At 55.7% G+C, this 16,996-nt stretch overlaps 6 protein-coding genes across 6 annotated transcripts; 3 read left to right on the top strand and 3 right to left on the bottom strand.

Annotated features, from left to right (window-relative positions):
- Positions 1-127: 127 nt before the first annotated feature.
- J7T54_005335 (uncharacterized protein) lies at positions 128-2,026 on the bottom strand (the record flags this gene model as incomplete). The annotated part of the gene is made up of 2 exons (XM_051509714.1): positions 128-1,704; positions 1,762-2,026. The coding sequence occupies 2 exons, from the start codon at positions 2,024-2,026 to the stop codon at positions 128-130; spliced, it is 1,842 nt and encodes a 613-aa protein (XP_051359285.1).
- Positions 2,027-2,369: 343 nt separating this feature from the next.
- J7T54_005334 (uncharacterized protein) lies at positions 2,370-3,719 on the bottom strand (the record flags this gene model as incomplete). The annotated part of the gene is made up of 2 exons (XM_051509712.1): positions 2,370-2,591; positions 2,646-3,719. The coding sequence occupies 2 exons, from the start codon at positions 3,717-3,719 to the stop codon at positions 2,370-2,372; spliced, it is 1,296 nt and encodes a 431-aa protein (XP_051359284.1).
- Positions 3,720-4,285: 566 nt separating this feature from the next.
- On the top strand, positions 4,286-7,146 carry J7T54_005333 (uncharacterized protein; the record flags this gene model as incomplete). The annotated part of the gene is made up of 7 exons (XM_051509711.1): positions 4,286-4,352; positions 4,403-4,473; positions 4,522-4,646; positions 4,774-4,835; positions 5,377-5,631; positions 5,700-6,903; positions 6,966-7,146. The coding sequence occupies 7 exons, from the start codon at positions 4,286-4,288 to the stop codon at positions 7,144-7,146; spliced, it is 1,965 nt and encodes a 654-aa protein (XP_051359283.1).
- A 2,048-nt stretch (positions 7,147-9,194) lies between these two features.
- On the top strand, positions 9,195-12,742 carry J7T54_005332 (uncharacterized protein; the record flags this gene model as incomplete). Its single annotated transcript, XM_051509710.1, has 5 exons — positions 9,195-9,483; positions 9,534-9,772; positions 9,827-10,019; positions 10,067-12,135; positions 12,188-12,742. 5 exons carry the CDS (start codon positions 9,195-9,197, stop codon positions 12,740-12,742), a joined length of 3,345 nt encoding a protein of 1,114 aa, XP_051359282.1.
- A 152-nt stretch (positions 12,743-12,894) lies between these two features.
- J7T54_005331 (Transcription initiation factor TFIID subunit 11) lies at positions 12,895-13,409 on the bottom strand (the record flags this gene model as incomplete). Its single annotated transcript, XM_051509709.1, has 2 exons — positions 12,895-13,235; positions 13,295-13,409. The coding sequence occupies 2 exons, from the start codon at positions 13,407-13,409 to the stop codon at positions 12,895-12,897; spliced, it is 456 nt and encodes a 151-aa protein (XP_051359281.1).
- Positions 13,410-15,396: 1,987 nt separating this feature from the next.
- Positions 15,397-16,794, top strand: J7T54_005330 (monocarboxylate transporter 2; the record flags this gene model as incomplete). Its single annotated transcript, XM_051509708.1, has 2 exons — positions 15,397-15,601; positions 15,677-16,794. The coding sequence occupies 2 exons, from the start codon at positions 15,397-15,399 to the stop codon at positions 16,792-16,794; spliced, it is 1,323 nt and encodes a 440-aa protein (XP_051359280.1).
- Positions 16,795-16,996: the final 202 nt, after the last annotated feature.

Genomic DNA, 16,996 nt, shown 5'->3' with positions numbered 1-16,996 from the left:
GTTACTGTTATTTGCAAAGAAGAGTATTGGAAGAAATGGCGGCGGCGTTTTGGTGTTTTGTTACAGGGTTCCCATTGTCAGGACCCATTTCGATCTGCTGTAGTACATATTTACAATATATTTTTTCTTACAGTATTTCCACGCCTTCGTCTTCGCCCGACTTCATCGCCATGTCGTCGTCGTCCACCGTGTTATCGACCTCCTCGTTGATTGTCGTCGATCGGGCGAGCATGTGCAGATAGTCGGGTCGGAAAGGCCATCGCATCCATGCCTCCATCATCTCCTCAAAGTGCTTCACGCTCATGCCTCGCACCGTCAGGCCAGATTCCCCCTCCAATGGGTTGCCGCCCATCTTGGGGTCCCACAGACTCGGGGCTCGTGAGCCCTCGACCATCTCGGCGAAGCCTGGTGCAATGTTGTCAAGAAGACTTCCTGCAATGGGCTGGGCGGTGCGATGGAACAGTTCTTTCAGAATGATGTTGCCATAGTCGCCTGATCGATCCGTGTTGGGCCCGTGGTTTCGAAGGACCGGGGAAAGCAGCTTGGGCTGGATATCGAGGAGCGCAAGGGGTTTGTTGGGGTAAAAGTCGAGCGGGCTGACAGCGAGAGGTTCGTAGGGTCTTTGATCCCACAACAGACCACGGTCTTGGTATTTGAACATGTGGTAGTTGTCTCGGACGACGACGTACTCCTTCAGCTGGTTCTTCTTCATGCCAGTGACGGACTCCTCGTAGGACGCGGCGAGCGCGGCGAAGTCGGGGTCGGACGGGTCCATGGCCATGAGCCTGTCATGGACGTGAAGATGCTCGAGATATTCCTGTGCATGGCGGTCTTCGGCCTTGTTTCGCGATCTCAGAGACATGACCCGTTTCTGGAGTGCTGCGTCGTTGCTGTCCGCTGCAGCCTCGACCTCGGCGAGCTCTGCCCGAAAAGGTCGCTCATAGAGGGGAGGGCGTACACCAGCCAGCGGTTCAGTAAGCAGGCTGGGATTCTGCCGAAGGAAGGATTGAAGTCGGGTCTCACGGTGACGCGGCGTGCTGAGTCCTAAAGTTTCCATGGATCTACGAGCACCAGCGGCAGACTCGTAATCTATCCACTTGTCTCGTAGGTACAGCCTGTCGCTATCGCTTGGTTCATCGCTGCCTGCTACTTCGCGGATCCACTCGCACGACATCTGCGCCTCGAATGCGGACCGTTTGCGCGCGCGGAGGGTGCGTGGGAGCACCATCTTCTTCGTCTCGTCGTTGCACCATACCAGCATCCGCACTTTGGCGTATCGCTGCAGTTGCGTGTGGGTGCGAATGCTGTGCATGATCTGGTAGAGAAGGAGCTGCGTGACATTGTCGAAGCCCCAGGTCGACTTCTTGGGCCAGATGGAGATGTTAAGGGTGATAAGCAGGTCGTCATGTGGCGTGGTCTCGTCCACGGGGCGCTTGTGGGTTGGGTCTAGTTCCTTGTCGAGGATTGGGTTGAGGTCGGACCAGAGGATACCTGACTTTGGTATAACGTCGTACTGTCGCTCGCCCATGACTTCCTTGCGCACTGGCTCATAGAGATCGGCTGCGGCGTCGAGTATCAAGTGTCGTCGTGGCTGGACGGTGTCGTGGAGTGCACGGCTCCAGAGACAAGCACCGGAGCCTATGTCGAGGATATCGCATCCCTTGTGTTTCTCGAGCGTTTTCCCGAGCCTTCGAATGGCTTCATCTAGTCTCTGCCGTCAGCACCGTTGCATCTTCCCAGCAGCAGCGTGGATGGACCTACCGCAAAGTTCCTCATTGACAATATTGACCCTGCGCGCTTCACTCGTGCCCAATGCATTCTTTGCGCGCTTGCGTCCGCCGATGCGCGTCTTCTCGCCCGATTTTGACCACGCCCCGAGCCTCTTCAGCTGCTTGGCTATCGGCGTTGCGGCCTTGTCGTCGGCAGTGGATGCCTTGGCTGTCGCGTAGGCTCGTTGGCAGGGCTTGCCGCAGGCATGGAGGCGCGGGGGGAGGCGCGGCGGCGCATGGCGGCAGAGTACTATCATGAATTGCCGTGGACGAGTTCGGGGAGGTGATGCGACAATGTGCGTGTACGGGGCGCGGAGGTTCAAGATTTGGCGTTTTCCTGCACTGGGAGAAATGCCGGCGGAGCACCTGGTAATTAGTGGGGAATGGGGATCCGGACGGAGCCGTTGCAACTTGCGACGTCAACGCACACCCGTTGGAGGTGACCTCAAGGATTTGTACATATATGTATGCGGGCTACTAACGTAAAAGTCCATTGCGGCATCTGCCATGCCAGGCATTGATCAACCAAGTCCCACACGCGCTCTCTTCGTTACGCTTGAAAAGAAACTCAAAACCGTCATGATCTAGAGCCGCAGCCTCTCAGGCTCCCTCGCTACCAAACTCGTTCGTCCACTCAATCTGCCGCTCAATGTCGTCCTTTGACACCGTCGGATGCGAGTCGTCCAACGCCACTTCAAAGTCTTTGAGTGATACGTCGGGCGCGAGGAGTTCCTCCGAGTCGACGTCATCGTAGGTCATTTCAATCTTATCGGGCTCACCCGGTGAACAAGGAGTCAGCATGCGCTTGCCATCTTTCATGACCTGGGGCGAACGTTAGTCGTGAAGCAAAAGCAGCCTGGCGAGGGAGCAACCTACGGCCTTGAAATGTGTCGCTTGCAGAATCTTGCGCACCGGTCGCATCAGCGCAGATTGCACCACGTTTGCAATATCACTGCCAGAGAAGCCTTCTGACTTTTGCGCCAGGATGTTGTAGTCGCTTGCTACCAATGCCGTATCTGTGTCGCCAATCGCAAGTCTGAACATCCTGGCGCGGCCATTCAGGTCAGGTAGACCAATGTGTACACGTCGTTGAAATCGTCGTCGGATGGCTGCATCTAGTTGCCACGGGATGTTTGTCGCGCCGAGCACCAGGATACCCTTGCTATCGTTTCCTACACCATCCATTTGCACCAGGATCTCCGTCTTGATACGTCTTGATGCCTCGGACTCGCCTTCACCACGCGGCCCACAAAGCGCGTCAATCTCATCAATGAAGATGACTGATGGCTTGTTCTCACGCGCCATGGAGAAGAGCGCCTTGACCAAGCGTTCACTCTCACCCATCCACTTGCTGACCAGGTCCGAACTGCTGATACTGAAGAACGTGCTGTTGGCTTCCGTAGCCACGGCCTTTGCAAGGTAACTTTTGCCTGTACCTGGGGGGCCATACAGCAAGATGCCCTTCCATGCTTGGCGCTTGCCCTGGAATAGCGAGGGGAATTTGATCGGCAGGACGACGGCCTCCTTCAACGTCTCCTTGGCACCCTCCAGACCAGCAATGTCCTCCCACCGCACGTTTGGCCGCTCTTGCAAGATGGCGCCCGAGAGCGCGTTCCGTAGCTTCTTGTTGTCGTCGTCCTCGGGCGCGCTCTTGGCCTTACCAGTGCTCGAACCGTTGACGCCCATGAGGGACTTCCCACTGCCGTTGTTGCCTGCCTCGGCCTCGTTCTGCAAGAACACCTTGAGTTTCTCGGCGCGATCCAGGTATGTTGCCATTTTCTCCTGCAACGTCGCCTTGAGTGCCTTGTTCTTCTCCCACTTGAGCGCCTTGACCCAGAGTTCCATGGAGGACATGTAGAGGTCAAAGGCCTTTTGGTACTCCTGGTTGTGGTCGGCCGTGATGGCCTTTTGCACCTCGGCAATGGCCCGGTCGCGAAAGTTGACCGACATTGTGGTGCTGTGGTGCGTCGTCGAGTAGCACAGCTTCAGCAAAGTGTGCGGTATGGGGTGTTCTGGCGGGCGATGCGCAGGAGGATCGTCGATTCGGCGCGGGGGAGGGCAAGGAAGCTCGTGACGATGATGGTGGTAGGCAGTCGTTTCGACGCGGTATCGATGGGCTCTCTGGTATCGTGTATGGCAGACCAACAGAAAAAAAAAGACGTCTACAATCCCCGTGGCGATGTTGCGCCTGTGATCGATAAGAGCAGAGTGACAGTGGAAAGACCGTTATCCAGGCACCACGAGTAACCAGTTGCACCAGCCTGCCAGCCTGCCGTGGACTGCGTCTCGACGGATTGGCGGGGAAACAAGAAAGCAGGTTATGCGCATAGCGGGTGCCTGGAGCACTCCCACTATTGAGGCTCGACTCGAGCACGACCTTTTGGAGGGGCACACCGAACAAACGCTCAGGAGGCGCATTTGGAACGGGATAAGAGACTCACGACCCCCTGAGCTGACGGTCAGCATCTTATTCACCTTCATTCTGCTATCAAAAAGTCGCAGGGTGCTCCGTCAAGATGGCGACCGCCGATACTCAGGCGAGATTGCAATCTCTTTCGGAAGACTACCAGAGGATCCAGCAAGGTGATTTTGAAGACCCGGGGCCACCATGCGGAATCTGACCAAGAGTACAGAGATCCAAGGTACTGTCGCTTCGCGGCAAAGGTTGGAAGGCCAGAAGCAAGAGAACACTGGTGTGCAAAAGGTATAGCCACCTGAGCAGTACATCACAGAAGTGGCTCACGCGACCCAGGAATTCGACAGTTTGGGGGACGATGAGACCATATTCAAGCTTGTTGGCCCAGTTCTCTTGAAGCAGGACAAGTTTGAGGCAGAGAACACGGTCAAGGGTCGTCTGGATTTCATCAACGGGGAAATGTGAGTCGTCGCACATCTGGCAGAATGGAAGCTTCAAGGAAATTGACTCAGTACTAGATCGAGACTGGAGGACCAAATCAAGGAAAACCAGGACAAAATGGAGAAGAAGAAAACCGAGATTATTCAGATCCAGTCGGCAGCTCAAGCCGCTGCTCAACAAGGTCAAGGTCAGGGTCAAGCTGCACCTCAGTAAGACTCTTTTGATTACGAACAACCCCTTGAACTTGCATTCAGCAGCTTGTGAAATTCGCTTTATCGTCTGTGTCCATGATCTTACGTGTTTTCTGGCCAAATGTTGCTCGACGGTCTCCTTTCGGCGTAAGCATATCGTGAATAATCAGGGCCCCGATAACCGCATAAATGCACCATTTCGTCATGGCGCACCAGCCAGCTCTGTCTGCTCCAACCCCGAATGCACTGTAGCTCCCTCCACGGAATGTTAGAGGGGCACGCCTGTATCCAGAATCCCATGCTCGACAAGTTCTTTGCGATTCCCGTCACCTGTCCTCCTACGCACATTGGCACATCCTTTCATTCCTATCGCTCTCGTTTCTCCTCGGGCTGAAGCTACAATCTTCGGGGACGACTTGCGTCTTACGCATCGGATGCCAGTCGATCGAGTCGTTCCTGTTGTGGATGCCTACGCCAGACACCCCAGCATGATGACTTGGTAGCGTGCCACAGCTCATCGCTCGACACGAAAGCTCCCAATAGTGCTGTTCGCATTCAGTACTTGACCCCCCGGTATCGATCACCAGCATGGACGGTCGAGTTGCTATGCGGCCCTCGAGGCCGCAGTCGGTCAGCGAGCTAGTCGCCCAAGCGGAGAGCTTCTCTTTCAACAACAACATCCCTCTGAGGCACTGGACAAGAGCCGCTGAGACGCTATACCAAGAGGCAAGCCATCCAGACTGCCTGTGTGGAACCAAGACTAACAAGCGTCGCAGGCCAGTTTTGCACTTTCGGAAGGCGACTACGCTCGAGCGTACGTGATGCTCTATCGACACTCGGTTCTCGTGTTACACTGGATTCCTCAGCATCCACAATACAAAGATCCCGAGCAACGAAAAGCCTGCCGTGCATTATCGAGACGAATCGGTCAGGTCATGGACGACCTCGAGCAGCTGAAACCAGAACTGGAGAAGGCGCGCCGAGAGTGGGAGCGAATGAGACCAGCACAGGAGCCGAGCCGCAAGTCGCCAGAGGTGACCTCCAGATATGCTGATTTTGCAGCACGCGACCCTACATTGACCGGCAACGCCAAGATATTGGACGCTGGAGAGCACCAGGAGCTTGCTGTCGACCTGGCGCAGAGGGAACTGCTTCGCCGAGACACAGCTAGAAGAGCGTCGAGACGGGCAGGCATCCCTGAGGAGGAGAGCTTGGTGCGGAGGAAAGCTGGGCGCTGGGAGGAGTGGCGACAGCCAACGTCTTCCACGACGGACAACGACCTCCAGTGGCAGATGGCCGCTGCGAGGCGCCAGCTCGACACGCCAAGCTCAGAGGGCCAGCACGACGCCATGCTTCATGGAGACACAAACACGGCCTTTGTGTCCCAGAACTACAACTATCCATCCATATCAAAGTCACGCCCAGTGAACTACGAGAGGGCCCCATCGCAACAGTCGTTGCCATCGCCACTCCAGCCGTCGCTTCCTCCCAAGGAACCCGCGGTGAATGATTTCGACAGCATGGGCTCGCTGTCGAAACCTCCTCCGCCGCCGAGAAAAGTTGCACTCGAAGAGTACAAGGCATTGGTCCCATCACTGCCGCCTCAACCGTCAGGTGGCCTGGGGCCTACACTCCCGCCAAAGACCACCATCGAGCCACCCCGCCCTGCGAAGAAGGAGCGTCTGGCCTTCAAACCGGGTGCATATCTGGAGAATGGCGATCCTATTCGATCCATCTTCTTGCCTGGCGGCTTACGCGCGAAGTTTCTCAGCCTCGCGGCGGAGAACACCAGAGCTGGGCTGGAGATGTGTGGTATTCTCTGCGGCACCCCGGTGAACAATGCCCTGTTCGTTCGCTGCCTCGTCATTCCCGATCAAAAGTCCACATCAGACACGTGCGAGACACAAAACGAAGGAGCCTTGTTTGACTTTTGCGATAAAGAGGACCTTCTCATGGTCGGATGGATACATACACACCCGACTCAGACCTGCTTCATGAGCTCACGAGACCTTCACACCCATGCAGGGTACCAGATCATGATGCCAGAGAGTATTGCCATTGTCTGCGCCCCAAAGTTTGAGCCATCGTAAGTTTTTCCTCGTTTGCATAAATGAGTATTTGTAGGGATGAGTTGTCTAACATGGACAGATATGGCATTTTTCGGCTTACGAACCCTCCTGGCTTGGAGCATATTCTCAATTGCACGCACAGCGACACGTTCCATCAACATTCTATCGACAACCTATACCGAGGCGCTATGCAACCCGAAGGCCACGTCTATGAGAGCAACAAGTTGACTTTTGATGTTCAAGATCTACGCGGGATGTAGATGATTGAATGACGCCGTAAAGTGCATAGCTCCGGAGTTTGATTTATACACTGGCTTGAACACATCCCAACTGGCTGCTATCACAATGCTGAATCTCGCATAGTGTCTATTCCGTGTGAGCTTGACGGGATGGAAAATCGCAGTCACTCCACAGTATCCCATGTACTAATCTCAACTGGCTACACGGTCAAAGGCTGGTGCCCATAGCAGAAGCGAAGCCGTTCGATTATTACCTTTTCTTATTGGAGCGGAGGAGAGGCTGGCCCAAGCTGGCCTAGCCGGCCCAGCTGAATCTGCAGGTTTCAGTCGCCGGCAGATTGAGGTGGGGACATTGTGTCCATACACTGCCGCTCCCGCACGAGATGGCGCTCACTTTGATCCAGCGCTCACGAATTAGGCGCTGGGGAGAAAGACACTTGAGAACATGTGCAATAGCTCCGTCTCCTAAATCTCCGGGTCAGTCGCGGATCGAAGAGCTAGGCACCAGCTTCACTGGATCGTTCGACCAGATCAGCGGCGATCAGCAGAATTAGTTAGTCTATACCACTTGCCTCAGTGATCTGCACAAGGGTAGGACGAGATTCGCTGACCGTTGTACGTGAAAGAATGGTGGAACGTGCATGATACCGGTGTGGGCACATGTTCAGCTGCGAACATGGCGACTAGATATGTCGCGACTTTCCCTGCTTGGGCGACCGGCGTCTATTGCTCACTTGGCATCAAATTGCGATCGCCTGCGGCTGTGTTTGGCCGTCGCCGTCGCAACAAAGCCAGTTCACAAGTTCTCGCCGTCTCGCTGGAATGGCTCGACCAATGCTGTAGCCGAAGCCTCGAACGATGTAAAGCAGCAAAAGACGACACCACTTGTGTCTCCAAGCGGGCCGCTCCCGACTATCGACACTAGCTCGCCGGTGCCCGGTACTGATGCCGGCCTGGGAACTTGCCGCTTTCTTCATCTTCGAGTTTGGATGCAACATGGGGGACAAACCATCGTCCTGAGACTGGCTGAAGGTTCTAAAGACCGCTGACTCTAATCGAGATGCGCATCAGAGATGTCCCCTCCCGAACGAGATGATGGCGTTTGCGGTCTGCGAATCTGTCGATTCAAATCTAGGAAATCTGTCGATCTTAGCTACCAAGGCTTGATTACGTATTGGCTTGTTTTTCCAGGACAAGGTCAGTGTAGCGACTCCAGCCGCTCACGACTCGCGGCATGGATCGCTGGCCCCTAGGTGGGAAGGCCCTAGCTCGGATATGAGGCTTGGTTGTCTCGGCCGGTCCTCCAATTACGACCCGCCAATTCAAACTAATCTTGGATCTTTTTCGCAGCTTGGCGAGAAGCAATCTGGCAATCGCTCAGTCTGTTGCACAAGGGCAGGCTGTATCACGCGAGTCTGGAACCCAAGTGCAGAGGCCACGATGACTGGACGTCCGAGAAGCGCTCGTATGCAATACAATGCCGGACTCCGCGCCAGTCATTTAAGCCCTGGTATAGTTTGGTTACTCGTACGAGCCCCCAAAAACATGTTCTACCTATCGCGACCCTACTGGCTTCCACACGCTACTACCGCTCGGATTGGTTGATGTTAGCGATGCTCGTGAGAGCGGTGCGGGCGGTATGTGTGTGGTGGCAGAAGCAACAGCCACATGCGGACCGCCGTCTCTGGTGGCATTACTTTAGCGAAGATGGCAGATGTTACCTTAAAAGGCGCCATCTGCGGTCTGCCGACTTTGCGATCGCTCGAGAAGCGATGCATGTCCACCAAGTGGACCGGCATGCAGTAGTGGTGTTACCACCCACCCCAGGCCCTACTTTAAGACATGACGACAAACATTGGGCCCTCCCTTGTCTTCACAGTGACTGAAAGCTGAATGAAGCTGTGAGGAAAGGGAGCTGGCGTGTGGAGCGAGGCATGCAGTCGACGAGACACGAGCTGCTCTCTACAGCATGCGTGGTGCCTTAAGAGGGGAAGTCACCCAGCTCTGGGTTTCAAGGCTTGGTTGACCTATGCTCCCACCTGTCGCGAGCTTGCGCACCGCTCATTAATATGGCTGACTCGAAGGAAAATGGCAGCAATCCAGGCCAGAATGGCTACAAGGCAAATGGCTTTCAAAATAAGACCAATGGGGCCCCGGCACGTTCGAGCGGCAAGAAATCGGAGCCTGCTCCCCTAGGCGAATCGTCCAAGCCCAAGGAGACTTCGAAGCTCGGGAGCCTCATGGCGCTGCGGAAGGCGTCCAAGCGTCCGTTGCCCACGCAAATGGGAGATGGAAACTACCCAAAGACAACACAGAGGCCTGGCATCGGCCAGGACCTCAGCCGCATCGGCCTCTATGGTGAGGACTGGCTTTTTTGACGTCCGTCGGCATAAGCTAATGTAGCCCAGAGCTCCAAACCCTTAAGGGTATCATCTCGGCCAAGCTCAAGGGTGAAACTCAGCAAGACGACAAGACCATGCTCATGGAACGAACGATTCAGCTGGTCGCTGGACTCCCAGATCACTCGCGGACCCAGGAGGCCTTGACCAACAGCTTCATCGACAAGCTTTGGAACTCTTTGGACCATCCACCCCTGCTTTATGTTGGTCCTGATTCCAAGTACCGACGCCCAGATGGTTGGGGCAATGTGAGTTCAAAATCGGGATTTCTTTAGGATTCAATCCGACTGATTGATGAGTAGAACCCTGTCATGCCAGAGCTAGGCGCGCGGGGGCACACGTATGCGCGTTCTGTCAAGCCAAAGCATGTCCAGCTTGGAGCTCAGCCCGACCCCGAGGCCATCTTTGAGGCGGTCATGGCGCGCGATGGATTTCGCAAAAACCCGAATAATGTCTCGTCAATTCTTTGGTACTGGGCGACTATTATCATCCACGGTATGTCCCCTGTGGCTCCTGGAGTGGAACATGACTGACATTGGTAGATCTGTTCTGGACCAACATGCAGGATCAGAACAAGAACGACACTTCCTCGTACCTTGATCTCGCACCGCTATATGGCAACACCCAGGACCAGCAGGACTCGATCCGCACGTTCAAGGACGGCATGTTGAAGCCTGATACGTTCGCCGACAAGCGCCTCATTGGCAACCCGCCCGGTGTCATCATTCTTCTGATCATGTTCAATCGCTTCCACAATCATGTCGCCACCAACCTTGCCGACATCAATGAGGGCAATCGTTTTCCAGCCCCTACTCCTGACATGAGCGAGGAGCAGGCTGCCGCTGCCTTGAAGAAGCGTGACGAGGAGCTCTTCCAGACCGCGCGCCTCGTGACAAGTGGTCTCTACATCAACATCACCCTGATCGACTACGTACGCAACATTGTCAATCTAAACAGAGCCGATACCACGTGGACCCTAGATCCTCGACAAGAGATGGGTGTCTCTGCTGGTACCAAGGAAGGCTCCGAGGCAGGCGTCGGCAACGTTGTTTCTGCCGAGTTCAACCTTTGCTACCGCTGGCACTCGTGCATCTCTGAGATGGACGAGCAGTGGATCAAAGACTTTTACGTGGAGCTTCTGGGGGAGGACTATGGCAAGATGGACATGCGGGCCCTGATGATGGCCCTCAAGAAATTCGAGGCCTCCATCCCCGAGGAACCCTCCGAGCGCACATTCAGTGGCTTCCAGCGTGGTCCCGATGGCCGCTTCAACGACGATGAGTTGATGGAGGCGCTTGCCACGGCAATTGAGCAGCCTGGTGGTGCCTTTGGCGGGCGTAACGTGCCTCGGATCATGAAGCCTGTGGAGATGTTGGGCATTATCCGTGGCCGCCGCTGGAATCTCGCTGGACTCAACGAGTTCCGCAAGCACTTTGGTATGAAGGGTTACGACACCTTTGAGGAAATCAACTCGGACCCCGAGATTGCCGAGCAGCTACGTAACTTGTACCAACACCCTGACAACGTCGAGCTCTACCCCGGCATCGTCGCTGAGGAGGCCAAGTCCCCCATGGTTCCCGGTGTCGGTATTGCACCCACCTACACCGTCTCGCGTGTGGTCCTGTCGGATGCAGTGGCCCTCGTCCGTGGTGATCGCTACTACACGACCGATTATCACCCAGGAAACCTGACCAACTGGGGGTACAAGGAGGTCGACTACGATCTGAACGTCAACCACGGCTGTGTCTTCTACAAGCTGTTCATCCGTGCTTTCCCCAACCACTTCAAGGGCGACTCTGTTTATGCGCACTACCCAATGGTCACGCCCGACGAGAACCGCAGGATCCTGACCAACTTGGGTCGCGTCGATCGCTTCAGCTTCGACCGCCCCACCTTCCAGACACCCCGAGTGAACATTACCAGCTACGGCGGTGCCAAGTACATCCTCAACAACCAGAAGAAGTACAAGGTGTGCTGGGAGGAAGGGCTGGGCTTCCTGATGGGCGATGGCGGCCGACGCTTCATGCTGTCGGGTGACACGCCACAGCACGCGGAGCAGCGCAAGATCATGAGTAGTCTGCTGTACAAGGATGGCTGGAAAGAGTCCATCAAGTCTTTCTACGCCATGATTGGCGACAAGCTGCTCGCGGAGAAGTCGTACAAGCTTGCTGGTGCACGTCAGGTGGACCTGATCCGTGATGTTGGCAATCTCGCGCATACGCACTTTGTCTCGCGCATGTTTAACCTGCCGCTGAAGACGCGCGAGAACCCCAAGGGTGTCTTCTCGGAGCAGGAGCTGTACAAGGCGCTCTCTGCCATCTTTGTGTGCATATTTTTCGACATTGACCCTGCCAAGTCCTTCCCCCTGCGCCAGGCCGCCAAGGAGGTGACGGAGAAGCTGGGTGGTGCTGTTGAGTTGAACGTCAAGCTGGCCACGACCCTCGGCATCGGCGGTCTCTTTACTGGTAAAACCAACAAGGACGATCCTCTGTCCTCGTACGGTGTCAACATGGCCAAGGGTCTCAAGAAGGCTGGCCTGAGCGCGTACGACATAACCTGGAGCCAGATCCTGCCCACGGCGGGTGCCATGGTGCCGAACCAGGCCCAAGTGGTGAGTGACTGTCTTGTCTTGTTCGTCGAAAATAACGCTAACCTAGAATTAGTTCGCCCAAGCTGTCGACTGGTACTTGTCTGAGGAGGGCAAATACTATTTGGACGAGATTCGCCGCATCGCCCTGCAGCCATCTTCCGACGAGAGCGACGCCCTCCTCCTCGGCTACGCCATGGAGGGCATCCGCATGGCCGGTACGTTTGGCTTGTATCGCAAGGCTTCTGTCGACGACACCATTGTCGAAGACGACGGTAGAGAAGTATCCGTCAAGGCGGGCGATCGCGTCTTCGTTTCGTTTGTGGGTGCCGCCAAGGACACCAAGCACTTCCCCAACCCGGACATTATCGACCCCCGTCGTCCGCTAGGTGCGTACATCCACTACGGCGACGGCCCGCACGCGTGTCTTGGCCGCGGCATCAGCCAGGTCGCTCTCGCCGAGCTGTTCCGCGCCGTATTCCGCAAGAAGAACTTGCGCAGGGTTGCTGGACCTCAGGGTCTGCTGAAGAAGGTTCCTCGCCCAGGAGGCTTCTATGTGTACCTGACCGAGGATTGGGGCAGTATCTGGCCCTTCCCTACGACGATGAAGGTCACCTGGGACGAGGAATAGAAAATGTGAGGAAGTGGACTGCGTTGTGTCAAATACCCTGCTTTGTTTAACGTTGTCGTTCTCAACATTAATTGCAATGGTTATGGATTAATTCAACTTCGCTCTGTTTCTTGCCGTCGGTTCCGTGTCGCATGGTTCGTGGTATCATATTTCTACTTCTGCTCTTTCTCCTCACCCTCCTGCTTATTGCCGCCACCGAGACCTAGGTAGCCGCCAGCGCCCTTGAGGCCCGAGGCAGCTGAGCCAGCGACATTCTTGCCGCCCTCGGCGACGCCCGACGCGGCGTTGGCTAGATTCTCCTGGCCGGGCACGTAGCTCCCGTCGTTGCCCTTGCCCTGACGCTCGGCACGGTTGGCGCCCTCCTTGGAGGTGAGGTCGCCGACAGGCTGGAGCAGACCGCCCTGTCCGAGTTGGCCGGCGGCGACACCGTTGACGCCGTCTTGGAGCTTGTCGACCTGGTCGACGCCCGTGACTTTGGACTTGTCAAGGTTTTCTGCGCGGGTCAGGTGGCTGCATGGCGAGGTGATAGATAGATAGGGATCTGGAACGTACGTTTGGCAGCGTAGCTGGTCTTGTTGTCCTTGGTGAAGTAGTAGAGGTACATGTCCTCCATCCAGGGCACCCACTTCTCGTACTGGCTGTTATACGTCTGCTTGGTCCACTCCATGTTGAATATACTGTGTATGGATATTGATGGTAGAGGTTGCTTTACAGGTCAACTTGAGGGTCTCATCTGGCTGTCCCGACGACGTAGCCAGCTTATATCATGACTTGGAGGCCACCCTGCCTGGCTACATCCTGGAAAGGATCTCTAAAAAAAACAGGGACCAAGGCCATCGGAGAAGTCGATCAGTACGTCATGCCATTGCACGTTTCAGAAGGGGCGGGCGGGGAGAAGGGAAGGTTACAGTGCTGCGTCGTCACCAGAGCGCGGGAGGGCCCAGGGAGCAAGCGCCGCAAGCCACTGACTAATTAGGAGACCTGTGTGGCGCAGAACCACGTTTCTACAATGTCGAATGGAAAAACTAGAAGCTGCACACGTACGTAGTAGAATCAATGGGTGGATGGATGGATGGATGGATGAGCGGGAGGAAAACCGGTTTCGCGGGAGAGTCGAGGCGGGTGGTGGGGAGGAACGTCATGGCTTCTCCGGCTGGTTTGATGGCGAAGCGTGATCGTCAGTTGCACGTATCGCCAGGCAGACACGCAATGCCGCTGGGGAGCTATATTGTCGAGACTGGGGATGAACGTTCGATGCTGTGGCGATCGGATCTAGAGATGCACAAGGAAAGCTTGAATCGTGACGGCGGAGACTGAAGATTGTGCCAAGATTATATGGTCTTGTCATGTGACCTGTCCTATAACTGTTGCATACCTACCCTAGAGCAGCCCAGCTACGTCGCGTACACGCAATGTAGCTTTGTACTAAGGCTCCAAAGGATCAAACAATCGACAGAATTTCGTATGTAGTACAGCACCAATCAATCCAGAACATAGGCCATGTGGTTTTCGGTCGTTTATACAGATGAATGTTGTTGGTCATCTACTGGATGTCTCTAAGTCGACTTGATGGTGTCCTCATCAGCACAACATCGAACGCGCCCCGGTTTGAACACACTCGCGAGAAAATAACTACAAAGATATTATAATTGAAACCATGTGCACCATTCTTTGGGTGTACATCACCTGCAACGTCTCCGGCTGCGGTAATACCATCTCCAGCGACAGCAAGCCGCAACCGTGCAGCCAAGCTGTCTCAGGCGGTGCTTCGTTTGGAGGCTGTCCGTCTGGGAAGAGCTCGTCCACGGAGTACACGACCAACGGCATACCCTGCAGCGAGTGCATGTCCAAGGCTATCTGTGGTCTTCGCCTGTAGAGAGAGGGGTGATGATCGCGAGAGAGACCTGTCTTAGATTAAATACGATTCCGAGTTGCTTCTATTCGCTACCTTGCTGCCCAGATTGGTAAGCCTAGTAGCCTTGTGATGACCTGCAAGCCACCAAGATGGAGACAATGAAGCTGCCAAGATTAGCATTGTTGGTCTGCAAATATTCCGTAGGCAACGCAGGATAACTCTGCCACGGCAATACGCCGGTGTCGAGCCGGATAATCAATCAATATGAAAACTAAGAAACGCGTTTGCTCGCACTTCCGTATTTCCGCACTTCCGCACTTCGGCAGTCGGCACATCTCGTCCCTCACCCAGCGACCCTGGCAGGGATGAGTTTCTCATGCTACGACTCAAACATTAGGAGACGACTTTTGTTACAACGGCAAGTTGATCCATCAGACGCAGGTAAACATGGCGATGACGCACTATTGTTCGCAAGACAATATCGATGAGCCATTCATTCACCAACCATTCACTCACCACGCACCAACCACTCACCCAGTGCAACGCTTCATTACGGACAGCAGCCTGGCGTCTGTGCTTCTCGAGCGGAGCTCGCGCTTGACCCTGCATATTAATTCCGAGGCCGAGCCCAGGATGCAAGGAGGACATTCTCCCTAGTGCAGCTCGCGCAAAGGGGCTTAATAATACGGATAGCGAGGTGGTGATTCTTGGGATCTCTCTCACTCCTGTACAGCTCGTTTCTGCGCGACGCAACAGCTCATTGCCAGTCCAGTCATCAAGTCAGTTCACTCGTTTCGCCATGTCAGCAAGAGACAGCGCAGAGCCGTCGCAGACGACGCGGCGATCGCAGTCGCCCACGCTTCACCCTGACGACCCCAGCCTGGAGCAAGCCACAGGGGAAAAGACGACGACCGATTCGGAGCCTCCCGACGGCGGGCTCGCCGCTTGGACGGTCGTTCTGGGGGTCTGGTGTACCTCCTTCTGCTCATTCGGATGGCTGAACAGTGAGATCTCCAAGCAAACCGCAGCACACCCGTAGAGTCGTTGGAAGTTTTGGACTGACACCTTACTGCGCATAGGCATCGGCACCTTTCAGGAATACTACCAGAATGACCTTTTATCAGACTACTCGCCCAGCACGATTGCCTGGATCCCCTCGCTGCAGCTCTTCTTCATGATGAGCATGGGTCCCATTGTTGGGCAACTGTACGACCGTTTCGGCCCGCGCTGGCTGGTCTTTGGCGGGAGTCTGCTACACGTCTTTGGCATCATGATGACCAGCCTCGCCACAAAGTACTACCAGATCCTGCTGGCCCAGGGTGTCTGCTCGGCCATTGGTGTCTCGGCCATCTTCCAGCCCTCGCTCAACTGCATCCACGGCTGGTTCACCACCAAGCGCGGCGCGGCGTTCGGCATCCTGTCCACCGGCTCCAGCGTGGGCGGTGTCGTCTTCCCCATCATGGTCCCCAACCTCATCCGAGAGGTCGGCTACGGCTGGGCCATGCGCATCAGCGGCTTCCTGCTCCTGGTACTGCTCGTCATCGCCAACCTGACGGTCCGCGCCCGCAGCCCGCCCAGTCCCCAGCGGCTGTCCAAGGCACAGATCACCCAGCCCTTCAAGGAGGTGCCATATGTCCTCCTGTTGCTGGGCTTCTTCTGCTTCACCTATGGTATCTTTGTCCCGATCAACTATCTGCCGTCTCAGGCCGTCAGTGTGGGCATGGCCCCCAACCTCGCGCAGTACCTGCCCGCCATCCTGAATGCCGCTTCACTGTTCGGCCGCATTGCTTCTGGGATTCTTGGCGACAAAATCGGTCGATACAACATCTTCATCGTAGTCTGCTACCTCTCTGGTCTATGGATCCTCGCCCTCTGGATCCCTGACTCGAGCAATGCTGGCATCATCGTCTTCGCAGCCCTCTTTGGCTTCACTTCGGGCGCCTACGTCTCCCTCATCGCGCCACTCGTCGCGCAGGTGTCTCCCATGGCGGAGATTGGTTGGCGCACGGGACTTCTCTTCGCCATCAGCTCCATTGGCGCCCTCACGACGTCGCCCATAAGCGGAGCGATTCTCGAGACGCCCAGTGGCTGGTGGGGCGTCAAGGTGTTTGCGGGCATTTTCTGTCTCGCGGGGACCACGTTTGTGTTGGTTGCCAGGGTTCAAAAGATGGGCTGGAATCCGGCCATGGTGTTTTAGGGGGGTTGTAAGCTCGCCCTCTTACTGATTTTTCTCCATACCCAGCCCAAACACTTCTGTTGTACCAGTCCGAAGTCTGGATGTCATGCATATCACTCAGCGTGCTCAAGAGACAAGGTCGGATATAACGTAATCCACATGCGAGCGGCGCACCCAAGCGAGCGGCGCACCCAAGCGAGCGGCGCACCCAAGCGAGCGGCGC

Source organism: Emericellopsis cladophorae (genome assembly GCF_022114955.1).
Source record: "Emericellopsis cladophorae strain MUM 19.33 chromosome Unknown NODE_68_length_110240_cov_114_783829, whole genome shotgun sequence".
Lineage (NCBI taxonomy): Eukaryota > Fungi > Ascomycota > Sordariomycetes > Hypocreales > Bionectriaceae > Emericellopsis > Emericellopsis cladophorae.
The sequence above is the reverse complement of the archived record's forward strand: the minus strand, read 5'-3'. Positions and strand labels throughout refer to the sequence as shown.